The sequence below is a fragment of the Mirounga angustirostris genome, unplaced genomic scaffold (genome assembly GCF_029215605.1).
Source record: "Mirounga angustirostris isolate CCGP_5_RB_7025 unplaced genomic scaffold, mMirAng1.0.hap1 SCAF_17, whole genome shotgun sequence".
NCBI classification, from domain to species: domain Eukaryota; kingdom Metazoa; phylum Chordata; class Mammalia; order Carnivora; family Phocidae; genus Mirounga; species Mirounga angustirostris.
In genome coordinates, this window is record NW_026991725.1 from 56,336,937 (window position 1) to 56,364,182 (window position 27,246).

General features: G+C 50.0%; 2 protein-coding genes and 1 non-coding gene across 4 annotated transcripts in view; 2 read left to right on the forward strand and 1 right to left on the reverse strand.

Moving 5' to 3' along the window:
- The window catches only part of GID4 (GID complex subunit 4 homolog), a 24,376-nt gene extending 15,101 nt beyond the window's left edge, over positions 1 to 9,275 (reverse strand). The window contains 4 exon segments of the mRNA XM_045889729.3: positions 3,248 to 3,307; positions 8,584 to 8,808; positions 8,810 to 8,901; positions 8,904 to 9,275. Coding sequence (XP_045745685.2) covers positions 3,248 to 3,307; positions 8,584 to 8,808; positions 8,810 to 8,901; positions 8,904 to 9,258 — 732 coding nt within the window. The 5' untranslated portion in view covers positions 9,259 to 9,275.
- Positions 9,225 to 26,934, forward strand: ATPAF2 (ATP synthase mitochondrial F1 complex assembly factor 2). 2 transcript variants are annotated; one of them, XM_064583256.1, is made up of 8 exons: positions 9,225 to 9,543; positions 17,740 to 17,784; positions 18,046 to 18,191; positions 19,670 to 19,767; positions 21,068 to 21,148; positions 24,389 to 24,501; positions 25,029 to 25,144; positions 25,445 to 25,974. In XM_064583256.1, exons 1-8 carry the CDS (start codon positions 9,411 to 9,413, stop codon positions 25,607 to 25,609), a joined length of 897 nt encoding a protein of 298 aa, XP_064439326.1. In that variant the 5' UTR covers positions 9,225 to 9,410; the 3' UTR covers positions 25,610 to 25,974. The 2 variants fall into 2 exon arrangements, with proteins under 2 accessions (XP_064439326.1, XP_045745683.1); XM_045889727.3 differs by lacking the exon at positions 25,445 to 25,974 and adding an exon at positions 26,600 to 26,934 and having other exon boundaries at positions 9,228 to 9,543.
- Positions 22,854 to 22,926, forward strand: TRNAK-CUU (transfer RNA lysine (anticodon CUU)). The gene has a single exon. It is a non-coding gene; the product is annotated as a tRNA-Lys (tRNA).
- Positions 26,935 to 27,246: the final 312 nt, after the last annotated feature.

A 27,246-nucleotide genomic window follows, 5' to 3' on the forward strand; every position in this document is an offset into this window, starting at 1 on the left:
CATTGGGTGTCGAGAGTACTTAAAAATAAATAAATAAATAAGTAAATAAATACATACATAAATAAATAGGGGTGCCTGGGTGGCTCAGTCAGTTAAGTGTCTGCTCAGGTCAGGTGGAACCCCGCATCAGGCTCCCTACTCAGTGTGGAGCCTGCTTCTCCCTCTCTCTGTCCCTCCCTGTTCATGCGTGCTCTCTCCCTCTCTCTCTCATAAATAGATAAAATCTTTTAAAACTAAATAAATAAATAAAATAAAAGTTTAAACTAAATTACGCTGATCTGTTTTAGGAAGAACTACTAAGGGAGAAAGTTCTGTATCAGTTAGTACCTGACTTGAGATTTTAAATGGAAAGCTATATGTATGGATTTTCTGAGGTTTGAACTTTAACATTTTTTTTAAAACTTCCACAAAAAAGATAGAAAAGAAGAAAATGATAAAGTGGTCCTCTTACAATACAAAGAAGATACTTATGGCTCAAATCGCACGTTTTCCTAATGAACTGACTCTGCACTGAAAACGTTTCAGGCACTAGATCAGGATGACTGCAAGGTACCCCCAAGCTCTGAGAATTAAAATAAAAGAAATACTGCCTGATGAATGAGAGTCAATAGGTACAGAAGTTACCAAAAAGATGAAATCTCTCTCAGGGCAGGACCAGGAAATTCAAGCACTTGACTGTAGCCAGACTGGCGGTAATTTTTAGAGCCAGAGGAAAAACTCTATCTGCAGGAGGGACATCAGGAAAACGAGTCAGAGAGGAAGAGACGTAGCCAGCAAGCCCCACCCCCAAAGCAGGCGAGGGCTTCCTACAGTGGGTCTAGCTGCTGTTAGCCGTTTAGGTTGTCCAAATCACTCCCCACACGGATTCCAGGCCCACCAAAAACTCTCCGGTGATGGGTCTGGCTTTCCATGTAGACCCACCTCCCGGGGGATTAACACCCAATTGGCTACTAAGTCAGAGGGAACTTCTGAACATGCACGTACCTCATTTTAGAAATGAGTAAACGAGCACTCCTGTGTATACATCAGTCTCGGTGAGTTTGGTTAGTATGACCTATCTCCTTGGTTCAGACAAGTCTAGCCCAACCTCGGCAGAAGCTTCCAAATCCATCTAGTGAGTGAGTGGAGGGCCGGGCCATGACTCCCCGAAGGCTGGGCTCCTAGGCCCTGTGCCAGCTGCAGGGCCTCCCTAGAAATGTCCCCTCTCTCCACTGGTGCCTGGCTCAGAATTGCAAAGAAAATGTTACCTGACACCCATTCTTCACAATTCTGGGATTTCATTTCCAGAAGGCACAGAAACCTTTTAAAAACTGTGCTTGTTTGTGAACGTGAGATAGCTAAGAGACAAAAATTACCTCCAATTTAATAGTTCATTTTCTTTATTGGAGGCACAAGAGAGACTAAGGCTAAAACCCAATCATTTAAATGATTTTATTAAAATAAATCACATATGTGATATTTTCACAACTATTAATGGAAAAGCAAACAAACCCAAATAGCTGTATTTTATAATACAGGTAATAAAGTCATTCAGAGAATCCTCACCCTTTTTTGGCATTTCAGTGATTATGTATAGTGTTGGATTTAGAACTTAAAGATTTTATTTATCTGACAGAGAGAGAGCAAGCGAGAGAGCACACACAGGGTGAGTGGCGGGCAGAGGGAGAGGGAGAAGCAGACTCCCCGCTGAGCAGGGAGCCCGATGCGGGGCTTGATCCCAGGACCCTGGGATCATGACCTGAGCCGAAGGCAGACGCCTAACCATCTGAGCCACCCAGGCGCCCCCATTTCAGGGTTCTTAATGCTACTTGCTGTTTCCGTGCAGCTTCCTATGACCAGCGTGGCTGGTTTTAGGGTCAGTGGTAGCATTCCACATGACAGATTCTGCTGGTTTCCTCATGAAGCCAAATGTTTATGTTCTGCCTTCAGTAGGTACATCTGGCTGCCTATGGGTTGAGCATATTCTGTGTGTTTCCTGCTACCGTAAATTCAAAGGCTGGAATCCTTTATTCTGCTCTCATTTTCTACCCCTTCTCTACTGGATAAGTTTCTGGAGGCAGGAACAGGTTACCTTTTCATCTCAACAACAAACTTCACAGACAATTCTCAAACTTCTAATAGAGAAGGGGGAGAACCAGAGCGAATCAAAGAGACGGAAACAGTTGTTTCAAGACGGGGGATGTTCAGGGCCTTCGTTAGTATCCCTCAATTTGTATCACACTGGAGTCCCCTCTTGCTCTTACATTGTTTCCTCCCCTCTAGCGTAAGGCCCTGGAGTAGACAGCGCAGGTTTATTCTATTCTATTCTATTCTATTCTATTCTATTCTATTCTATTCTATTCTATTCTTTTTATTGATTAGCCAAGTCTAGTTGACGCCACTATTATGCGGGTTTCGGGTCAGTGTAGTGATTCGACAATGCTACACGTTGGTATTTATCAGATTCGGGGACTTAACTACTTTCATTTACACCACAATGGTAGCAGAGTGGGTATTTTTCATTCTCATTTTACAGATGAGGAAAGGGAAAGGAAAGCTCACAGCAGGAGCAAGGGGCAAAGCAAGGATGTCCTCCCGGCCCTCTCTAAGCCTCGGTGGAGCTGCGCCGTTGAGACAGAGAGGAATGATCAGGCCAACGGGGCCCGGCAGCCAGGTCAGGCCCAGGCCCTCATGGAGGAGTTAGGCGGCCAGCTCCGTCCCCTCCTTCCTCTTCCTATTTACTCACTAGCAGGGAAAGAAAGGATGCTCTTTCTTGCTTTCCATATTCCCAGGAGTTCTGAGATTCAAAAAGTTGGTTCAGAGAAAGGAAAACAGCCTACATTTCCATAGCAGCTCCTTGAGCTACGAACTAGATGATCACCTTTCATTGTTCCAGTGAGCTAAGGGGTTTAAGGGATGCCAAAGACTTCAGTTCTGGAATGATTCATGCGTATCCCAGAAACCACTAAACTTATGACAACGGGTAGCCATATTCCTACTCTATTTTTTTCCCCACCAAAGGATTAAAAAGAAAATCAACAATGTTGGTAACATTGTGACTTATTTATAAACTTTAAAGTTTTGTGCATCCGTACACTTTCCAACAGGGCACATCAAAACTACATGCTTTGTGTGTGAAGTACAATAACAACACTTCTCAGGGCGCTTTAATCAGGCCTCAGGGTCAACGCTCCTGGCCCTTCACACCCTGAGAATGCCAGGCATGCGGCCCACCATCTAGTTCTAGTTCATTTGAAGGAGTGCTTACCTCAGTAAGGCCTTTTATCTTCAGGTATCCACAAAGGTAAGAGTTCCCTGTGTCCACATGCTGGAAAGAAAGGACACACAATCTTGTTACAAATGGAGGAAGCCCTGGGAGACAAGCTGGGGGTACTGTGGAAATCCACGCGTCCTGAGGTCACACGCCAGGCGGGCTAAGGGAGGCCTGGATGTTGATGCCCGCCGAGCTTGGTCAGGGCTCACCGGCCTTTGAGACCTTCGTGAGTCCTCCCTACCCACGGGCCTGTTAAGACGAAGCAAGCTGATCCCAGGACCCTCTCAACCTCCTTCAGCTGAGTATCTTGAGACCGAAGCGCCTTTCTGGAGCAGTGAGCTTGCTCAACACAGGCCTCCCGCGGGTCTCAGAAGTGTACCCCTCCCCTATATTTACACTACGCACAATCCTGCATTAGTTCTTTATGAAATGGGCAGCATATTCAGGAAAGGCATCGTATGAAGACTGCTCGAGTAAAAATTTCAGTTATGAACCAAAATGCTGACCCTAGATCGGAATATATCGTTAAGGGTTCACTCTGCCCACTTCACAGACAAATGCCTGTATTTCTTGGTGAAGAGTTGGGAGGCTAAAATAAACAGGGGTAACAGGCATGGGAGATTTTGAGGCTGAGCATCCACCAATTATGGGCTGCTGAGACACTGCAGGGTGCCTACCCAACATCCAATTTCCTACTTTTCCATGCTGCCAGGGCCCAGATCCTGTTCTGGCACCCACCCTGGCCCCTACAAGACCTGGTCAGCCCTGATGGATCCAAGGCAGATGCGTGCCCCTGTCCCCTTGTGAGTCATTGGTTTAGGAGTGAGTGACCCAGTTCTGACCAATCAAATATGTGTGTCAGTCTCCTGGGTGTTTCTGGGCAAGATGCTGGCTTTTGAGGAGGCCCTCTTTCTTCCCTTGGTGGTGGCAGGACTTGCACATGGTGCCCAGGCCCATGGCAGCCATCTAGAGACCATGAGGACAAACAGGCCGGGAAATGCCAAGGATGGCAGCAGAGAAACATGGAAGGAAATGGGCTCCTGAATGAGCCAATCTGGAACCAAGCCACCTCCAAGCTTCTTGTAATCTGAGATGCTGGATTCACTCACTCTTTAATTTGAAGTGGGTATGGTTACTTGCAGCTGAGTGCACCCGGACTGACACATTTCACCCAAATCTACACAGATCGATCCTGAAGAGGCAGATTTTCACATTTCACGATAAATTGGGCTCCCTTACAAAGCAGACCCCTGGAATGAAAGCAAACCCAAGTACAATGCTACTGCGGCATGTTGAGATTTTAACACATTAAGTGAGGTCTCATTTTAAGCGACTAGGAAAGTTTTGTGGTATTTATCAGATTCGGGGACTTAACTACGGTCATGTACACCAGAAATCAAACACTCAGGCAATCCTTAAAAACTGTAATGAACACAGTCGGCCAGATGAGGTCAGCACCAAAGCAAACGGGCTTCAATGAAGCTGAAATGCTCCCACAGTTTGGTGCTGGTGACAAAGGTAGTCCATGTAAAAACTGCCAAAACACTTAAAATATCCTCATCGGCTGGCCTTGGCGCTGGATGTGATCTAAAGTGGCTGATCTGCACTAACATGGTTCAGCAGAGAACTTTATTTAAAGGACACACAGCTCTAACCTGAGGCCTTAAATTTCATGTATGCGATTCTCACTGAATTCAATATAGTTTGGCGTTCCACAGTGGCTGGAAACGGTATCAGGTGGCCAGGATACCTGCTAATAAGATTAAAAACTGAACTGGAAGTTGGCTAACATTTTGCATAGATTATCGCACGCTCAAGAATCACAATTTCAATTTGGCCTCTGTTCAACCATGTGTCTCTCCCATTCTGCCCAAACTCATCTCCATGACGGTTGGTGAACTCAAATACACTACAATGCAGAGAACTTGAACCGAACGCCAGGCCAGCATCTCGATGAGAAAGATAGCAAGGCAAATGTTTAGCAAGAAAGTCTCAGAGCACAGCTGTGTCCAACAGCTGCTCTTTCTAGTACCCCCTCACTGTGACCCTGGCCTTCACTTTGGTCTTGGCTCCTTGGATGGCAGAGAACAAACAGAATAGTTACAGTAACGGCAACAAGGAAAACCCAGCCGGAATCTCACGAAGGTCTGGGGAACTCTCTAAACTGGAAATTAAAAAAAAAAAAAAAAGTGCTCCAGAAAGCCCACGAAAAGAGGTGCAACATCGTCAGTCATTAAGAAGAGTCTAATCAAAACCACAATGAGATACCACTTCACACCCACCACTAGCATGACTGCGATCAAAAAGAGAGGCAATAAGTTGCAAGTGTCCGCAAGGCTGTGGAGAAACTGGACCCTCATACGCAGCTGGTGGGAATGAAAAATGGGGTAGGCGCTTTGGAAATCGGTGTGGCAATTCCTCAAAATGGTAAGCATAGAGCTGCCAGAGGACCCAGGATTCCACTCCCAGGTATCTACTCAGGAGGCATGAAGATGTGTCCACATAAAAGCTCATACAGGAATGTAAACGGCATCATTACTCACAATAGCCCCAAAGTGGAAACCACCCAAATATTCACCGACTGCTCAAAGGATCAACAAAATGCTATATATCCATACAATGGATTATTATGCTACAATAAAAAATAACGAAGCACGGCCACTCGCTATGACGTGGGCGAACCTGGAAAATGTGACGCTCGGCGACAGAAGCTAGACATAAAAGGTCCCATATTGTATGACTCCAGTATATGAAATGGCCAGAATAAGCAAATCTTAGGGAAAATAAAATGAGTGGTTGCTGAGAGTTGGGGAGGGGTGACGACTACGGGGTGGGGTTTCTCTCTGGGGTGATGAAAGGGTGCTAAAATTAGTTTGCAGTGATGCTTCCCCAACTCTGTGAATATACTAAAAAATAATGACTTGTACACCTTCAGTGGGTGAATTGCATGGTATGTGAATTATATCTCAATAAAGCTGTTAGGAAAAAAAGCAAGCAAGCAGCAAAGAGGCTGAGATATATTCTAAGAAGGCTGAGTCCAAGAAACTGGTCCCGGCTGAAAAACCAGGGTGACGATGGGGCAATTCACATGCCACTGACTGTCTCAATGATGAACAAACAGCTCACCAATCCAGATGTAGGGCAGCATTCCTGGGCATGACCATGGCTCCCACCAGCAGACATCCTACTGAAGTTTCTGCCAGGCTTCTGCTCTGGGCTGCCCTGAGACCAGTCAGTCCTGCACCAACTCAATCACCACTTCTACTGGTTCACAAGGAAATGGGCACCTGACAGGACGTCAGAAACAACACACCAATGACAGAAGGGGGGAGTTGCTGAAGAAGCCAAAGATGACTTCTCTTTGACACTTAGCGACCCTGCCAGGAGTCCCCTACCACATCAGAAACCGTCAAATTAAACAATGGGCACAAATTCGAGATCATTCCAAACATGACCCACACCAAGATCTCACTGCCAGAATTTTATGATGTTGCCCCCCACAAAAAAAAGAAAGAAAAAGCAAAAGCCTTTACCTTCATACTAAACTCTCACGTTTTAAACAAAAGAGAAGAGGGGTCACCACCTTAGGCATATAATTATGAAGACTGAGTGAATCAGTCACAACAGTTTTCCAGTTATAATACATACCACGGCTCATGAAAGTTAAGTTTATAGACCAAAGATACAATTAACATGAAGATGCAGTTTTCCCAACCGAAAAAAGATGAAACTATTGATTCCCCCAAAACAGTGAGAAAAAAGAGGCTAATGATGCTCTGCTGTTGGCAGAAAGAAAATGTATCCCCATTGTCTTTTGGGTGGGAGACCTACTTGCTTAGAAGAGAGGCTGTTCAAGATTTAACATTTTTAAAGAGCTGAGGGCACATAAGGCAAAGACACATCTTAGGTTCTGTCCTCACACATGGGAGAGGTAAGGTGGCACACTAGGTCCTCAAAGCTTCTGTAAGGCCTTTCAAGGGGGAGGAAGACAGCCTAGGAGATGGGGCATCAGGCTAAGGACAAAAAGGGGCAAAGGGAGGAGGAAAGTGGGTCCTGAGGCAGGCAAGAGTAGCTACACAGGAAGGTTTTGCAAGGAAGGGAAAGAAGGAGTATGAACTACTGTTGATCTCTGACTGGGAAAAAAATGTCAAGTGTGTTACTATTTGCATGAGAGGGGTGAGATGCAGAAAAGAGCCAGAGTAGGTAAAGCTGCAGCTCCAAAGCTATCAGGGGCTGGCAGCAGGTACTTAGAAATCCAGGTCAAATGGGCAGGGGGGGGCGGGGAGGTACACAGAAAGCAAGAAAATACCGTGTGAGAGATAATACTGGGTGAGTTCGATTTCCCAGCACATGGGTATCAGAGACTGGGAGGAAGCCCTGGCAGTATAGATAAAAGTTAAGAACACAGAAAGAGGGTCCCCTGGAGCCAAGGAGGAGGAAGATGAAGGTATGGGTTGGGGAGGTAGGCCAGGGAGACTGGGAGGGGACTGGAGGTGGCCAGAGAATGGAGGTAGGGAGCACAGAGGAGGCTTGGGGCTGGGGGCAGCTGGGTGCCTGGGCCAGGAAGAGACTGGGGCAGCTCCGAGGGCGAGGGGCGGGGGGGGGGGGGGGGGGGGGCAGGCAAGATCCCAACGGACTGGGAGGAGCTCCACCCAGCAGCACCCAGGATGTGAGTGCCTGGTCTTCAGAGAGTAAGTACCAAAGGCTAGGAATCAGTTGTGGGTTGAGGAGGCTCTCAGGGCTCAGGGGCTAATGGAGGGAGTGTGATCCCAGGTCGGAGGGGACTAACTAGGCTCTCCCAAGGAAGAAATCCTGGGAGGAGGGCCCCAGGGTTTGAGGATCCCTGGGACAGAGGAGAGGGGAGGGGAGGAGGGCTGTCTCAGGTCTGGGAAAATTTGACATGGGCCCAGCCACGGGTAGAGTCCCGAGTCAGGAGAACCCAATGGAGAGTTCTTCAGGGTCTGAGAGGGACTGGAGGGAGAGCTGATCGCGGGGCGACAGGTCCTGGGGAGGAAGGACTCAGGTCCGAGGGTGGCCAGTCACAGGGGGCTTCCGGATCCCAGCCAGGCCGGTCACCGTCTGGGAGAGTGTTCAGGGTCGGCCAGGAGCCGCTCACGACAGGCTCCGGTGTGAGGGGCAGGTCAGGGTTGGGGCTTGGAGAGTGTGAGACACCAGCTGGGCAGGTCCCGGGCGGTGAAGCGCCTGGTGCAGGAGGCCCGGCGGCGAGGGCCTGGTCCGCGGCTGCGGGCTCGAGGAGCCGGGGGCGGGCACGGCCCGTGAGCGCCGCGAGGAGGCCCTCGGGCCCCGGCCCGACCCGGCCCGGCGCTCACCTGCAGCACCACCTCTACGTCGTACGAGTTCCCCTTGCTCTTCTGGTGGCCGCGGAACTTGGAGCCGCTGTAGAGCAGGCTGGTGGCCACGCCGGGCTGCTGGGTGTTGATGGGCGGCGGCGGGATGAGCGAGGCCGCGGAGGCGGCCGAGGCACCGGCCGGCGGGGGACACTCGGTGCGGACCGGCATCGCGGGGTCCCCCGGAGCCAGGGCTGGGGGGAGGGGGGAGAGGAACCGCCGCCGCCGCGCGGGAGCCGAGGGGGGTGGCAGGGAGGGAGGGGCCGGGGCGCGCACGCGCGGGGTGGGGGCGGAGGGGGGCCCACCCGCCCGCTGCCTGCGGACCAAGCGCTCCGGCTGCCACCGGGACCCCGGGACCTGCGAGCAGGGCCTCCCTGTCCTGAGCTGAGTCCCCCTCCCCACTTGCCCTCGCACACACACCACCTTTTCGATTGGCTCAGGCACGCCGGGGGGGGCGGGAACAGGCTCACGCGGCGCTTCCACCCATTGGCGGGCGGAGAAAACACGTGGCGGGGTGTGCGAGGGGCCCTCTGGGACTTGTAGTCTTCTTCCCGAGGCGCGGCGTAGAGGGGGCGGGGCGAGGTGCGTTTGTGATGCTGATTGACTGGGGGTGTGCGCAGGAGGCGCGCTGGAGCGACGGCGCGCCGCTGGTGTCATGCGGAAGATGGCGGCGTCCAGGGGAGGCTGAGGACTCTGGGGAGGTGGAGGCAGGTTTCCGTACAGCCTGAGCGTGCGGCTTTGGGGATCCCTTCGCTCTGTTTCCTGCTCTCAGGTTTCGCGCCGGTCGTCTTCCCAGGCTTTCGGGCGCGATGTGGAGGAGCTGCCTCCGGCTGCGGCACGCCGGGCGCCGCCTCCTGAACCCGCCCCGGGGTGCCCTCACCGCCTCCGTGCGGCCGGGGCCAAACCCCCTGATCCCTGCCCGGGCCTACGCGCCCCCAACAGGTGAGGGAGGCCAGGGCACATTCTCTTTTGGCCGGGGCCCGAGCGGGGCTAAGGTGGGCTGAGGGGTTCGGCTGTGCAGGGCGGGGTAACCGAGGCAGGGCTCAGGCTCGTGAGGTTACGCAGTTCAATCGGGTCCCGCTACGGATCGGGGAAAATAGAAGCCCAGGCAAGGGCAGACCACCCGAGGGCACACATCGCATCACTGCGTGAGACAGTAGTTGCCATTTGGCACGTGCAGCTTTTCTCAAAGCTTGTGGTTTTCTTTTCCAATAAGGAAAGCAGATGGCATTCTTCTCAGACAGGGAAACTCGGGTTTTCGATCAGGACTACACCTAGGTCACAGAGCAGACTCAGAAATTTGTGGAGGGCATCGGTCGGCCTGACCTTTTCCTGTGTCCCCGTGGCTGCGCACAGAAGGGTCCTGGAACCGGGGCATTCAGTGGGCATTCAGTCTTCCATCCTGGCCAGTTTCTCTGCAGGTTTCCTGACCCTCCCTCCCACTGTCCTACCACAATACCTGCCGTTTCTTCTCAGGAGTTGACCCTGGTGCCTCCTTTCTCTCCTCCTGACTGATAAGGCCTAGAAGAAGGTAGTGACTCTTTCACTGATTCTGGGGAGAGTTTTAGGGTAAGAGTGGGAATGACTCCCTTAAATGAGTGAAGAGTAGTAACACTCTTTTCATTCAGTTAGTTTTTCTGTGCTCAGAGCTGGAGGCATGGTGGTTTTCAAGGCAGGCATGGTCCTACCTAATGATCACTGTCATTATAGATCACTGCAGGTTATACTAGTCTCATTAAACAACAGCCTATAATATCCTGCGATAAGGGAAGTACAAAGAAGCTGTGAGAACATAAAGAAGCACCTACTCCCATCTTGGGGGTTTTGAGGGTCTGGAAAGGGTCTTGAATGAAAGGACATTTCAGCTGAGTCTTGACAGATGAGTTGGAGTTCAGTGGAGAGGAGGAGGAAGAGTGTTGGGTGGCCAGAACAAGTTCAGAGGTGACTGCAGGCTGTGAGGGACTTTGCTGTAACACTACTTACTTTAGAAAATCTAGAACTCTCCAGGTAGTTTGACATTGTGGCAGAAGTACAAATCTGGGGTCTAACGCTGGCTGAACCTCTGAGGTACTGTGTGATCTTGGGCACCGGACTGCTTCCTTTGGGCCTCATTTTCCTTCATGAGTTGAAGGACTAGGTTGCCTCTGAGGGTCCTTCTGTTAAGTTTCGTAATTTTATACAAATGGGGGAGAGAGCTGGATGCAGCAAGTAGCTGAGGTTTCACCTGTCAGGGTCCAAGTTGAAGGGCCTGAAAGTGGGCCATGAAGAGCCAGTAAAGAAGAAGAAGGAGGAGCATTTGTGATATTGTGAGTTAGAAGAAGAAATATACAGTTGACTCTTGGAACAACATAAGGGTTAGGGGCACCACTACCACCACCCCATCAAAAATTCACATATAACTTTTGACTCCCCCAAAACTTAATTACTAATAACCCACTGTTGACCCGGAGCGTTACCAATAACAGTCAAGTAACACTCATTTTGTATGTTACATGTATTATATTCAATATTCTTAAAATAAGTTAGATAAAAGAAAATGTTATTGAGAAAATTAGAATCATAAGGAAAAGATCAGGAGGAAGAGAAAATAACATTTACTGTGCTGTAAACAATCCAGGTGTGAGTGGACCTGTGCAGTTCCAACCCACATTGTTCAAGGGTCAACTGTCTATATTTGGTCTCCCTTCAGTTCCTGGCACACATCTCTTAAAACCCTTGTAGTTTACTAAGCAATAAGAGCTATAGAAGAGGCTTTGTTATATTTGGTCTTTTGTCCTAAAGTAGCTCCAGAGATATAAAGTTGAAAGCAGTATCTTATTCATAAGCCCCTTTCAACCACACCTGAGGTTATGTTAATGAGGTGGCTTTTGGAAAGTACCTAAGGATGGGGGCTGGTTGCCAGGGGAACCAACCGCAAGATCAGAGGTTTGGTACTTTCAGTCCCACCCCCTGACTTCTGGGGAGGGGAGAAGGGCTGGAGAGATCGACTTGATTGCTAATGGCCTGTGATTTAATCAACCATGCCTATATAATGAAGCCTCCATAGAATCCCTGAACTGTGGGGTTCAGAGAGCTTCAGGGGTGGTGAACACTTGGAGATGCTGGAAGAGTAACATGCCCAGAGAAGGCACAGAATCTCCACACCCTTTCCCCTATACCTTGCCCTGTGCATCTCTTCATGTGGCTGATCCTGAGTTATATCCTTTTATAATGAACTTGTAATCTAGTAAGTTAGATCTTTATCTAGAGTTCTGTGAGCTGCTCTGGCAAATTCATCAAACCTGAGGAGGGGTCCTGGGAACTTCTGATTTATAGCCAGCGGTCGGAAGCATAGGAGACAACCTGGGCTTGCAGTTGGCATCTGAAGGAAGCGGGGAATGCAGTCTTGTGGGACTCATGAGCGCTTAACTTCTGGGATCCGATGCTATCTCCAGGCAGATAGTGTCAGAACTTCTTTGAATTGTAGGACACCCAGCTGATGTCACAGAGTTGATTGGTGGCAATCCCCCCGGACGTTTGGAGCAGAGAGGGTCTGTGTGAATCTGTAAAGGAAAACGAGAGTTTCCTTTACAACATCCCGGGAAGGTTCAACATGACCGAAGCGGACACGTGTGGAGTTCACTGAAATTGGCACAGGCAGATCGTTCTTTTGGATTAGCGGTGCCATTTTCCATTATGGTGGCAAGTAATCTACCATCTCTGTTTCCTTTTTACTGCATACTTTACTAGTTTAGGCTCTTGGAAGTAGCTGGCACATGAAAGAGAATAGGAATGAAAAAATGAAGCCCAGTGGGAGAGATGTCCATGAAACCAGGCCTGTGAGTGCACTGCAAAGACATTACCACTTTGAGTCTTCGGAATGGTGCAATATTAAACCCAAGTGGGGGCCTTCTCCATGAAGACTCTGGCAAGCAGATTGAACTTGGCTCCTTAGGAATGGCCATGCCAGGGAAGGTTGTCAGGAGAGGAGGGGGCTGGGAAAGGATCACTGGGGTGTTAGAGGAGATTTTGCAGCAAGGAGGCCTGTGTGAGGGTATGTGGTGGTCCGGCTCTGTACCAGTTGTCAGAGATCCATCAGCTGTTTAGAGGGGAAGGTGTTCTGGAGAGGCTGCATGCCTGGCTGAGTGCAACACCCAGTGAAGTCAAGGCTGAAAGTCTTGTCTCTGTTTTCAAATTGTCACCTGGACAAGTCATTTAGCTTCTCAGAGTCTCTACCACTTCAGAGGCATTACTTGGCCTGTCTTCATAGAATGGGTATGTTGGGTTGAGGGAAATTCTGTAGATAAAGCCCAGCCTGCCACCTGTTTTTTAAATAAAGTTTTATTGGAACACAGCCATGCCCATTCATTTTCATATAATCTAAGGTTACTTTAACTACCGAGTTGACTGGTTGCCTGCCAAGCCTAAAATATTTACTCTGGCTCTTTATCGAAAAAGTTGGCCTACCCCTCCCCAGGATGGTAGAGCAATTTGGAAAAAAAACTGTATTTAGATATTTAGCTCATTTACATTAATTGCTATGGCAGATGCATTTGCCCCGAAGATTTTTTTAACAGCTTTATTGAGATTCAATTCACTTATAGATCACTCATTTAAAATGTATAATTCAGTGGTTTTTAGTATACTCACAGAGTTGTACAACTATCAACAAAGTTCTAGAACACTTTTGTCACCCCAAAAGAAGCCCTGTACCCTTTAGCTATCATCTTCTTCCCTCCCTATCCCATTCTCCCTAGAGAACCACTATTTTACTTTCTGTCTGTATAGATTTCCCTAGTTTGGACATTTCATAAATGGAATGTGGTCTTTTCTGGCTGGCTTTTTTACATTTAGTCTATTTTCAAGGTTTATCCAAGTTGTAGCACGTATCAGTACTCCATTGTCTTTCATAGCTGAGTAATATTCCATTGTATGGCCTTATCATATCTTATTTATCCATTCATCCACTGATGAACATTTGGGTTGTTTCCCTCTTTCGGCTATTCTGAATGCTGCCTATAAACACTTGTGTATAAGCTTTTATGTGGGCATATGTTTTTTTTGTTGTTTGTTTGTGGTTTTTTGTTTGTTTGGGCATATGTTTTCATTTCTCATAGGTACATATCTAAGAGTAGACTTGCTGGTCATATGGCAACTGTTTGACTTTTTGAGGAACTGCCACACTCTTCCAGGGTTTAACTGCCACGCTTTTTCAGTTTACATTTCCACCAGCAGTGTATGAAGGTCTCACTTTGTCCACATCCTTGCCAACACTAGTTATTATCTGGGTGTTTGTTTTGTTTTGTTTTGTTTTAATTATAGCCATCCTAGTGGGTGTGAAGTAGTTTCTCCTGGTTTTGTTTTGCGTTTCCCTGATGATGATGATGTCCAGCATCTTTTCATGTACTTATTTTGTATATATTTTCTTTGGAGAAATCTCTATTCAGATTCTTCGGCCAGTTTTTAATTGGGTTGTCTTTTAATCATTGGGTTGTAAGAGTTCTTAAATAGTTGGTCTGAAGAATTTTGATACCTGAAAACGGTTGGAGCTGCCCTAGGATTATGGATGGAGGGATGCCCTAAGTCAAATGTAGCTTTAAGGCTTAAGGTCCGCCAGATGGCACTGTTTAAAAAGATAAAGGTGTTGAGACCTCTGGCAGAGGGCACTTCCTCTGTTCCTGGTGCACTGTGGGAGTCGTAGTTCTGAGGCTTTGAGTCTTTCCAAAGCAAAGGCCAGGCGAAAATTGAGTCTGGTAGAAAGATCACTCACTAGTCTGTGACGCCTGGGACAGGAGGAGGAATGTAGGGGAAGTGACACAGAAAACACCCTGTTTCTTTATATGGATTGAAAAAACCTCATAGGAAAAAGGGACTTGCTGATGGACATTGATTTCCAATTCAGCACTACACATGAGCAGTTTTTTTAAGTTCTCTGCTTAAATAGCCTGTTTTCTTGTGGCCGGCCTTTAATTCAACACTTTTTCATGTACCTATTTTTTTGTATCTGCCTAATCCACACCTAAAAGGTACTCAGTGTGTTTTTGCCACTGAAACAGATGTTTCGTAAAGGGAGCGATTCATACTCAGAATAGACTGGAGTTCTGTGTGAGCTCAAAGGCTAGGCTGTTAATTTCATCTTTAAAGATGAGGTTCCTGTTGCTGTCAGTTCGTCCCGTGTTCACTGAGAACATGGGTGCTTCCATGTTCCTGGTCTCATGATTTATTTTCTGTGACCCAAGGCCATTGAGGGCCCAGGTGAAGAACATTGTTGGGGGTCATGGATTCCACCAAATGAATTTTCCAGATCCTGGCTTTGCTTATGTGAACCCCTAACTTGGCTCCCTCTGCCTCCATACTGTGACCTACCCAGCCCCCTCCCCCAGATCTGGCACAGATCAGTCTTGTCCTTTCGTCCATGGTTTTAGTTCTCCAAACTCTCATGCTCTCGTGAGGCTGAGGACCTTCGTGTAAGCTGTTTCTTCTGCTAGAAATGCCTTCCACACACACCCCCCCTCCAAGAAACGAATCTATCCGTGCAGATTGGCTATCTCCTGCCTCACCATCAGGTCTCGGATGAAATCTGACAGCTTGGAGGTCTTCCTTTAGCCCATGATGAGATTAGGCTGTCCTGGTGTGTGTCTCCAGTGACCCTGGGCCTTTGGCCATCAGTGACTTTACTGTTTGGCTGGTTTAGTGTTCGGCTTCCCAGTAGACAGGAAGTGCCTCGAGGGCAGGGACGAGCTTTGATTTCGATCCCCAGGACTTACCCCACTTCCTGGAACAGGATTAGTCCTCACCGAAGTTTGTTCTAAGGTGAGTTTGCCCCTGCACGTATCCGCTGCATTCACGAGAGCACCTGTCTAAAACACGCTGCACGGGGTTGCCTGCCCTCTTCAGAGGCCCGGCAGCCTTTGTGCTCCTTTTGCCTGGAGCTGTCCTCTCTTTCTGCAGGGTTTACTGCTGTTATGAGCAATTTTGGTTGACCCATCCTCGCCCTTCTATCCTTCCCACTCCCTTCCATTTTTTTCCTCTTAATCAGACACAGAGGGGGACCTGGCCAGGACAGAGGAAGCAAGGCCTGACCACCAAAGCAGAGGAAAAAAAAGACTTCCCTCGTGGGAAACCTCACCATCCTGGCAGCTTTAGGTTTAGCCCATGCTGTCAGTTTCTGTCCTGAATCCAGGTGTCTTGGGCCCATCTCCCAGGACTGTGTCCAGCCATGTGCTAGAATGTTCTCTGCTGGCACTTCCTGCTGATGGGGGCAGATCCTTCCCCCAGTGATGATGAGTCAGCTTTCACAGCTCTTCCCACTTCCTGCCTGGTCTGGCTCTGTACACGTTGCCCAGGTTAGGCATTGGAGAACATACTGGATGTGGTCCGGGTGCCTCAATCCAGGCCTCCAGACCTACACAAGGAGGCCTCCAGATTCGTGTCTCATCCACTCTCTGAATGTGACCGGATGGCACGTGAACTTGGGGCATTCAGAAGCACCAGGATGGGGCAAACATTCCATTTTGGTGTTAAACGCGTGAGAGAATCGCTATTATGATTTCAGATAGAGGTGGCAATTCATGCCATAATAATACAGCATCATCTTGGTGGGCAGATCCTATCACTTTTTTTTTTTTTTAAACTATTTAAACTACATAAAGACAGTGATTTTTGGCATTTCTATTCACTGTTTGATCCCACGTACCTAGAATGGTACCTGGCTCGTGGTAGACATGCAATTTTTTTTGTGTGTCGGAAAACAGTTCAGGCCTTTGTTGAGTAAAACACAGCTATGGAAATGCAATTTGGAGGCCTTTTTGGGAAAGCATCAACGATAGAGCACGAGACTGATGAAAACACTGACGTGATGTGGAAAACCGAAAAACACCACGTTTGGAGGCCAGACACCCTCCCTCCACCACCCCTCCCCCCGGCACAAACGAAGTTCTGATTTTCATCGTCTGTGTGATTTAATTTTAACTTAAGCGTGGTTTTTGTTCTTTGGGTTTTTTTTTTTTTCCTAAAGCATTAAAAATGAATGAATCTCCTCCTCCTCCCCATGCTGCATCAGTATTTCCAACAAGTAACTTTAGGCAGGGACTCTGAAGGGTCCTAGCCCCCGGTGATTTTTGTGACAGAACAAACAAGTGAACAAGGCAAGGTTTTGTGTTTATCGCAAATGTTACAGCTGGGTTATGGTTTTTAGCTTCCAAAATGTGACCTATTTGTTCTTTATTAGTAAAAGGAGTCTGCATAATTCCTTAGGAGGCACTCTTAGTTTTAAGAGGGGGTTATATTCAAGTTATTTTCAGATCTCACAGGCCGCATATTCCCCACCCCTTTTTTTTTAGTTTTTAAAAAAGATTTTATTTATTTGAGAGAGAGCATGAGAGGGGGGAGGGTCAGAGGGAGAAGCAGACTCCCTGCCAAGCAGGGAGCCCGATGTGGGACTCGATCCTGGGACTCCGGGATCATGACCTGAGCCAAAGGCAGTTGCTTAACTGACTGAGCCACCCAGGCACCCTCTTTTCCCCAAATGTTTGGAGTTCCCATTGAATACGTAGGCATGCTGGTTAATTAGGTTAATTAATTGGATAGAGAGGATGAGAGAAGCTCCTGGGATCTCTTCTCACTTCCTCTGTGCCACACACGTGCACGCACATGTCCACACTGCTTTTCCTCTTTCGCTGTCTTAGGGGCATCAGACTCTTGCCCGAAATAGGTCTCTGGCTTTATTGCATTCAGACACCATCTCTGGACTAGGGCACATTGTTCTGGCATGAGGGCAGTGCTGGTGGGGGTGGTGTGTTGTGGGGGGAGCCTGCCTAGAAATTAAAGCAGAAGGTGCTAGAAAAATCTGTCGCGTCAGATAGTTCGCGGCTTCGAGATGCTTTGCGATCAGACTGTCCCTGGGCTCGGGGGCTGGCGGGGGCCTGACCAGTGTGTCCCGTCCCTCCCTCAGCCCCGGAGAGTGAATGCCCTCCCCCCGCCCAAGCTTTAATCAGGAGCCCTTGATTACGCCGCATAGAGTAGGGCAGACCTTGAATAGTGATATGAAAATCAAGCCAATCAATCAGCATTAGCAGTAATAACACAAGCTGGTCTTGTCACTTCCTGAACTGTCTCGATGTTATTTTAAACTGCCTTTCTGAAAAATCTCTTTTACAGAAAGGAAGAGGTTTTATCAGAATGTCAGCGTCGCACAGGGTGAAGGTGAGTGTCTGAAATTTTGACTGCCTCTTTTTCTTTTTCTTTTCCTTTTTTTTCCCTGTGAATGGGTAGAAACATTTTTCATCTCTAGCCGGTTTCGGTGGTGAGATTACCCTTCGTGCTTTTGTTGGGGAGGTTTCTGTAAGCCCTCCGTGAACGGACTCGCAGTTGTCTTTGTCTGCACCGATTCAAGTAGCTAAATATAGGAATGGTCACTTGATTCCACTTAACAATCCCTGAGAGCTTTTCATTTGATCTTTCAAGGTGGCTTTGAGATAAACCTGGACCACAGGAAGCTGAAAACTCCCCAAGCCAAGCTCTTTACTGTCCCCAGCGAGGCCTTGGCCATTGCGGTGGCCACTGAATGGGACTCCCAGCAGGACACCATCAAGTCCTACGCCATGCACCTGGTAACCAGTTCCTGAACTTCTACCCTGATGCCCGCGGCTGGCTTCCTAGGGTAGCTGGCAAAAATCGAGACTCCTTTCCAAATTCGGATAAGGCCCTTGGGGCTGGAGTTCTGCCATGCTCACCTCCTTGAACGTGCTGACCGTTCCCTGCCCGGCCGCCTGTGGTTCCCCTGCTCAGAACAGTCCTGGATGACTTAGTTCCTCCTCTGCTCTCAGGACAGGTGTCACCTTCCCTCGATGCCCAGCTCTCATTTTCTGTCACTCTACCTGCTCATTTCTTTTTTTTTTTTTTTTTTTTGTACCTGCTCATTTCTTTTGCCAGCACGTTTGCAATTGATAATTGTCCATTCGATGTTTGCACTCTCAGAGTCTGTCTCTTCCACCGCCTGGTGAGCCCAGAAGGGCAGGGCCATGTCTGTCTCACTAGTGCATAGCCAGCCCCTCATTTGAGGCTCAGTTGGCGCTCAGTGGGTATTGGTTGAGTGCAGGAACGCACGGGGCCAGGTGGGTGAGGTGAGACAGCTCCCCTTGGAGCGCGCCCTCCATCCACACATGGTGGCTCGCTGAGACACTAGAGCAGACCGGGGCAGGGGCTGGCTAAACTCTTTGGGTCTGGGCTCTGCGGCTTCCAAACTGTCACCTTGGGCAAGCTACTGGCTCTTCTCAGCCCCGTGGCCCCCATCTGTGAAAGGTGATCAGGATGGGATGATGTGATGCTGGAACATCTTTGGTGTGGTTCTTGGCACAGGGAGAACAGTCAGTCAATACCGGAAACAGTGCTGTCATCCTGGTCATTCTCGTGCTTGGCCTTGACATACAGACCCAGGCGGGCATCCTCAGCATCTTCACAGCCTGCCGTGGGGCTGGCCTGCTCCTTTGGCTGTCTGAGGAAATGAGGGTGACATGGCTACAAACTAATTGTCCTCCTTAGGTACTACTTAGGTACTACTAAGCCGCCTAGCTGGGAAAGTCATCCTGCTTCTGGTTTGGCTCATTTGTTTCCCTGCTTCCTGAGGTGGTCAAGGGGCCAGCTAGGGGCTTCTCAGTCAGATCTGAGTGCTAGTAACTGACCTCTCTGGGCCTCAGTTTCTACATCTCTGAAATGATGGTAATAATAGTACCTACTCCAAAGGGTGTCATGAGGATTCAGTGAAATACAGCAGAGCCTGGTGGTGGGAGCGTGAGACCTGGGGGAGGTTCGTTACTCCTGGGGTGACTATGAGTATCCCCCGGGCCCACGGGCTGTCACACGCCGCGTTTGGCACAGAGCCTGGCTGTCACAGGTGCTCAGTAGATGGGCTACAGCTGAGGTTGTGGAGATACCGGGGGTCCAGGGCTTCCATTTGGCTCCAGCACTCCCTGGGTGGTGCTCTCTGGGTTCTCCGTGTTGCTCTGGGTCTGCGGCAGTATCCTTCTGGAGCGCAGTGCATTCGCCTGGGCCCAGCGGTGGTGACAGGGCTTCTTGTCTCTTGCTTCAGACCACACTGTGCAACACGTCTTTAGACAACCCGACCCAGCGGAACAAGGACCAGCTGATCCGGGCGGCTGTGAAGTTTCTGGACACCGACACCATCTGGTAATTGACATTTAGATGGGCCTTCCCCTGGGACTGAGCAGGTCCCCTGGGCTGTTTGCCTCATTTGCCCAGACCGTTATCAGCAGAAGGAGAGGCAGACCCTTTTCCTTTATCTGCCAGGGCGGGGAGGCCGTCTGCCTGACATCACCACTTAGCTGCCCTGCGGATCCCTGGCAGGGAGGGCTCCTCAGGCTGCCGCCGTGTAAGAGCACTGGGCGCTCCTCTCCTGCGGCCCAGCAGCTGTCCCTGGGTCTGGGCTGGGGTGCGGTGGTAGCATATGCAGCTCTTGCAGGCTCCAGGACCAAGGGGGTCACTTTTCAACCCCCATCGGGGCCTCTGATCCTGGACTTCCGCCCATCCTCACGTAGGCATCCTTGTCCTCACTCATCCGCTTGGACACAGGGATGGTCAGTGGTTGATGTCAGGAGCTGGCTTCTTCCACTTCTGAATTCTCCTCTCGTGTCTAGGTTCTTTAGCTAACCGCTCAGTGGTGTTGAAGGAAAGTTCGAGAAACAGCAGACCCGGTCAAGCAGCACTCTCCTCTCAGCTGCCCATTTTCCTGTGCACTCATGATCTCTCTTCTTCCTGCTGCTCCCACCGCACTGTGGCTTTCCACGGTGCCCCCTCATCTTCTGGTCCCCAGGGGCCTTGCCCCTCAGCTCCCCGCACCTGACTCCCATTTCTGTGTCTCTTGGTCGAAACAAGTGGGATAGCCTGGCACCAGGTGGGAACCCAAGCCAACAGCTGCGTCGGGAGCCGTGCGGGCTCATGCGGTGTGCATGGGCAGTTTGTGGCCAAGGGGCACAGTCTCTTAGAAGGATTAGGGGAGGTAGAGGTGCAGTGACTGAGCTGGCGCAGCATCCTCGGGTCAGGTGGGTGTGGATCTGGGGGTGCAGTATTAGTGTTTAGAATCGCATACCTAGTGCCGCAAGCCTTGGCCTGTGAAGTGACAGGGGACGATTAGGACAGTAGTTCTCACAAACCTGTGGTAGAATCCCCTGGAGGGCTCGTTAAAACACAGATTGCTGGTCTCCACCCCCAGAGGTTCTGCTTTCCGTAGGTGTGGGGTAGGACCTGGGAACTGGCCTTTCTAGCAAGTTCCTAGGGGGCTCTCTGCTGCTGGCCCTGAGGCTACCCTCTGAGAACTGCTGCTTTAGGGAAGGACTTGTAGGGCTTGGCAGGGGCGGGGGGAGTTGAGAAGTTTTATTTTACTCTTGCCTTTTAGGTTTTTCCATTGTCTGTCACTGAGTGAAGGAATTATACTTTTTTATTAATGAAGGTGATTTTTGCAATGAATTAGCTACAGGGTGGAAGAGCCAGCGACGTTAGTCGAACTGCAAAAGAACGAGTGGGACCCAATCATAGAATGGGCGGAGAAGAGGTAAGATGCGCAGCCCCGCAGGCTTGGGCAGGGTGGTGGGGTCAGGGGTCACACTGGACCGCTGAAGCCCTTAGCTGGTTGACTTTCTGAGTTCAGAGCACCCATGGGATTCAACAGCTCCTGGATGTTGAGGGATAGGGCTGGCCCCCTTGGAAAAAAATGCTCCTCAAATTAGCATCAGCCACCATGTACCAAGTGCGTACTGTGTGGGGATGGAGCCCCAGCTCTGCCGTGATTGGCTGTGTGACCTGGGGTTAGTGCCTTGAGCTCTCTGAGCTTCCTCGTCTGTGAGTGGGCCCCATCATCCCCACCCCTTAGCGTGTTGTGAGGGGTAAACTAAGTGATGCCTAGCATCCTGCTTGACACACTGTAAAGGCGCAGATCTGGGCACTGATCATCTCTGTCATTGTCACAATTGCTGTCCTTTTAAACTGAATCCCAGGGGCGCCTGGGTGGCTCAGTCGTTGAGCGTCTGCCTTCGGCTCGGGTCATGATCCCGGGGTCCTGGGATCGAGCCCCGCATCGGGCTCCCTGCTCCGCAGGAAGCCTGCTTCTCCCTCCCTGACTCCCTCTGCTTGTGTTCCCTCTCTCGCTGTCTCTCTCTCTGTCAAATAAATAAATAAAATCTTTAAAAAAAAAAATAAACTGAATCCCAAAACAGTGTGCATGATATGTACACACATGAGGACAAGTCTAGGAACACCGATCCTGTGGACGTAAGGCTTCTAGGAGTTGATGATGCTCAGTATTTTTCCCTAGTGGAAAGATTCTTCTGTATAAAATTAAACTATTGATGTGGCGGTGAAATAAATTAAATTTCGTTTCATTCCAGGGGGGTTTGGGAGGGCTGCTACCGTGGTACCACCTTGACCTCAGTATTTGTAAGCTGACATGAGTAGTTTTTGGCATAACATCTTTCCCAGAAGTGCTCTCTGCCTGTGTCATTTGTCCACGTTTCCCGAGTGCCACAATGTGCCAGATGTCCAAGGGTTTTATAGTAAAAGGCACAGCCGGTGCACTTAAGGATCAAACAAAATGTCACAACCACAATACTGTGGAAGAGCCATGAAGATTCGGTGTCATTTCAGAGTCTCATGAAACGTGACAATAGGGTGGGTGCCTGGAGATCTCTGCCGTGGGACAAAATTGCCCACTTTCTGTGGCACTCGAGATTCTCATCCTTGAGAGTTTGCAAAACAGCTCGGCCATTTGCTGTGCTCCATTTGTACCATTAGAAATTTCAGCAAGAATATTTCTAAACCAACGGGAAAAATGAGTTACACAGGAAAGAAAATTACAAAAATTGCTTTTAGTCTATTTCATTTTTCCTATCCTTTATATAGTTACTATTGGTCTTGAAAATGTGTCATTTTTTTTTTTTTAAAGATTTTATTTATTTGAGAGAGAGAATGAGAGAGAGAGAGAGCATGAGATGGGGGAGGGTCAGAGGGAGAAGCAGACTCCCTGCTGAGCAGGGAGCCCGGTGCGGAACTCGATCCCCGGACTCCAGGATCATGACCTGAGCTGAAGGCAGTTGCGTAACCAACTGAGCCACCCAGGCGCCCGAAAGTGTGTCATTCTTAAAGCCAGTTCATGTCCCAGACCAAAAGCAAAGGCTTGTATGCAGTAGAGGCTTAATAAATATTTGAAAAAGTGATGGGATGGTATAGAACACATAAAAGATCATTGTAAGAAAATGTGGGGCGCCCGGCTGGCTCAGTCGGTAGAGCGTGTGACTCTTGATCTCAGGGTTGTGGGTTCAAGCCCCATGTTGGGTGTAGAGATGACTTAAAAATAAAATCTTTAAAAAAATACTATTGTAAGGAAAATAGTTTTGTTTTGTTTTTTTAAAGATCTTATTTATTTATTTGACAGAGGGATAGAGAGAGAACACAAGTAGGCAGAGAAGCAGGCAGAGGGAGAGGGAGAAGCAGGCTCCCCGCAGAGCAGGGAGCCCGATGCGGGACTCGATCCCAGGACCCTGGGATTATGACCTGAGCCGAAGGCAGCTGCTCAACCGACTGAGCCACCCAGGCACCCCAGGAAAATAGTTTTTAAGATGGGGAGGGGCAGAGGGAGAGAGAATCTTTTTTTAATTTAAATTCAATTAATTAACATAGAGTGTATTGTTAGTTTCAGAGGTACAGTTCAGTGATTTATCAGTCTTATATAACACCCGGTGCTCATTACATCACGTGTCCTCCTTAACGCCCATCACCCAATTACCCCATCCCCCCCCACAACCCCTCCAGCAACACTCAGTTTGTTTCCTATGATTAAGAGTCTCTTATGGTTTGTCTTCCTCTCTGATTTTGTCTTCTTTTATTTTTCCCTCTCTTCCCCTATAATCCTCTGTTTTCTTAAATTCCACATATGAGTGAGATCATATGATAATTGTCTTTCTCTAATTGATTTATTTCACTTAGCGTAATACTCTAGTTCTATCCACGTCATTGTAAATGGCAAGATTTTATTTTTTTGATGGCTGAATAGTATTCCACTGTATATATAAACCACATCTTCTTTATCCATTCATCTGTTGATGGACATCTGCGCTCTTGCCATAGTTTGGCTATTATGGACATTGCTGCTATAAACATTGGGGTGCAGGTGCCCCTTTGGATCACTACACTTGTATCTTTGGGGTAAATACCCAGTAGTGCAATTGCTGGGTCGTAGGGTAGCTCTATTTTCAACTTTTTGAGGAACCTCCATACTGTTTTCCAGAGTGGCTGCACCAGCTTGCATTCCCACCAAGAGTGTAAGAGAGTTCACCCTTCTCTGCATCTTCACCAAGAGGAGAGGGAGAATCTTGAGCAGGCTCCATGCCCAGTGCAGACCCCGAGTCAGGGCTCAATCTCACAACCCTGACATTGTGACCTGAGCTGAAATCAAGAGTCAGATGCTTAACTGACTGAGCCACCCAGGCGCCCCAGGAAAATAACTTTTTAAAGAAATCTTTTGTGGTCTCAAATATGAAAAGGTTTCTTAAGAGGTTTAAAAAGCAGGCACCCCGTGCTTTTGATGGAGGTTCTAGGCAAGGGAGTTAGAATTTCAGGCAGCTGCATGGACTCTGGCTCTGCTCTGGGGAGGCCACTGGCCATCGTGGTAGATGCTCCCAGAATCCCTAAGACTAGCCCTCATAGGGCAGGTGCATGCTCAGCAGTTGAGGACTTTGCTTCTGGGTGAAAGCTGGGCCACACAGCACCACAGGGACATGCCGAAGCCTTTTCCTTTCAGATACGACGTGGAGATCGGCTCCTCCACCAGCATAATGGGGCCCAGCATCCCAGCTAGGACTCAGGAGGTGCTCGTCAGCCACCTGGCGTCTTACAACATGTGGGCCCTACAAGGTATGTGTAGTGTTTCCCATGGCCTGGGAGGGCGGCGTGACGGACACAGGCATCACCAGAGCACTCGAGGGGCTGGCTCTGATGCTAACTAACTCTTCCACTCAGTCGCCAGAGGACAGCAGGCTCCCACCCTTGCAGGGGATAGTTGGCTCTGCCTTCTTCTTCAGGCGTCTTAACTTCAAGTCTCATTGGCCTGGTTCGAGTCACATGCCCATGTACCAACCAGTCCCTGGACCAGGGGCTGGAGTCCTCCCACATGTCCGGTTCAAGTCATGTGCCCCCCCCCTCCCCTGGGCAGGAGCAGAAGAGGGATCACACCCCCAGTGGAAATCAGAGTGCTCTTTGAGAAGAATGGGGAATGGATACAGAGCCGGCCAGAAAGCGCACATCCCCTGTGACCATCGGTCCCCCACCAAGCACCTCTGTACCTCTCCAGGGCTGCAGGGGCTCGCAAAGAGGAGGTCAGGCACCTCCCCTGTCTTGGCGTGGGGGTGCCCTGGATCCTGATCTGGCTTGTGTACCTGCAGGGATTGAGTTTGTAGCGACCCAGCTCAAGTCCCTGGTGCTGACCTTGGGCCTGATGGACCTGCGCCTGACCGTGGAGCAGGCCGTGCTGCTGTCCCGCCTGGAGGAGGAGTACCAGGTGAGGAGCGTCCGCGGCCCGAGTCTCCGCTTCTCCCCTCCCTGGTTCAGACTGAGGGGGGGTGGGGGGGGGTGGGCTAGCTAGCCCATCAAAACTGTTTTTATGTGGATTTGGCCTTTCGTGACTTTCACGTACATCCAGAAACCAAAACTCAGGGCCCACAAAAGTATTGTCAAGAAGCAGTGATATAACAGTACTAAGTGCCACCGTGTTCCAACATGCTTAGCTCTACCCTCATCGCCTCACCTCTTCTGAACAGCCTGGCCAGGTGGAAGCTGTTGTTATCCCCATTTTACACAGGGGGAAACCGAGGCCCGGGGTCACACCCCTGGAAAATGCTGGAGCCAGGGTTTGGAGCCAGGTCTGGGCAACTCCATACCAAGGTGGTCACCGCACTTGGCAGATAGGGGTTCATGGGCGGATCAAGATCATCTGCTTGCACAACTGCATGGTGGGCCCCACTAACATGCGGAGCCCTGGCGCCCTGACTCACACTGCGGGTCATCTGGATGGCAGAGCGCACACGGGGGGGGCACCTTTTTGTACAGAAGCTTTCATTTAGTGGGTTTGAAATTAATACGGTTTTGCTACACTGTCATTTGCATTTTTTAACTCTGAGAATTACAGCGTTCTCTGCAGTCTTTTTACTGTTTTTTTCCTCCAACCTCAGAAGGTTAATTGCTATTACAAATCGGCTCCTAGCATGATGAAAACTCTTTTGTAATGACATTATTTCCCGAATCCGTCTAGTCATCTGTTCAGAAAAATGCCAGGGGAAGAACTGTTTCTCTACCACGAAAGGGGCTAGCTAGAGACATGGAATGGGCAGGGGTGATCTGTTGGGGCTGGGGGGTGAGGGCTGTGGGAGGCGGGGAGCCAAGAAACCTGCTCTCAGGTTCGAGCCGCCACAAAACAGGGACTTACCTGTTCCCTCAAAGTATAAAATGCTCCTCGGAGGACATACCACAGTCGTCCACGTGGGACGGTGGCTTGTGTGACGTGGCAGATCCCGGGTGCCCAGATGGCTGGGGCGGCTGGGCCCCTGGCCAGGGAGGGGGCGCTGCAGCCCAGGCTGATGAGGCAGCTCGCAGAGGATGACATCTTGCAGGCGGTCTCACACCAGCCTCCCTGTGGGAGGAGGACGGCATGCGGGTGGCGCCCCCTCGGGGAAGATGCACGTGTGGTTTTGGGGCCGGGCCCACCCGGCACTCTGGGTGCTCACGGGCCCCGAGCCTGGACTGCACCCCTCCCAAGCTGTCCGCACTCCATCAGCATGGGTGCCTGCTCTGCCCACCCGAGGGTTCTCCCCGGCTGCCTCCCCTGCGTGGGTCTCCTGTTTTGGCAAGACTGGGGCCCGGGCCCCCGAGCCTGGCTATGGGGATGAAATGTGACTCCGGCCGGGAGGCAGCCAGGCGCCTGCCAGCCACGCAGTAGCCTGTCCTGCCCTCCCCTCAGATCCAGAAGTGGGGCAACATCGAGTGGGCCCACGACTACGAGCTGCAGGAGCTGCGGGCACGCACGGCCGCCGGCACCCTCTTCGTCCACCTCTGTTCTGAGAGCACCACGGTGAAGCACAAACTCTTGCAGCCGTGAGGCCTGGCCGGGCGCACCCCCCGGCCTGCGGGCCCCCCGCTCGGCGTCGCTCTGCCACGCCCCCCAGGACCCAGCATGGCCGTGGAGGTCAGCCCGCGCCCCAGTTGGGGCGGCCCAGTTGGGCAGCGAGCGAGCGGGACAAGCGAGCGAGCGACTTTCTCTCAAGCTGGTTTTATTAAATACCTGTCTGCTCTGGGCTTTCTCTCAAGCTGGTTTTATTAAATACCTGTCTGCCCCGGGAATGCGTGGAGGCCTGTTCTCATTTGCACCTCTGCTTTCCTCCATTCCTCGTGCTATGTCTGGGCTTCACCAAGGTCAAACGGCTTCCGTCCCACGGCACGTCCTGCTCTTGCTGCCCGTGGCTGGGAGCCTCACGGAGCTGTGCGGCCCTCAGCCGGGAGACGTTTCTCCCCTGGTTTTTTAATCAGTCTTTCGAAAGTGAGTCCTTTTTGTCCTACGCTGGTTATTTCTATTTGTTCCTAGTATCTTAGAAGAAAGCATTTACTCTT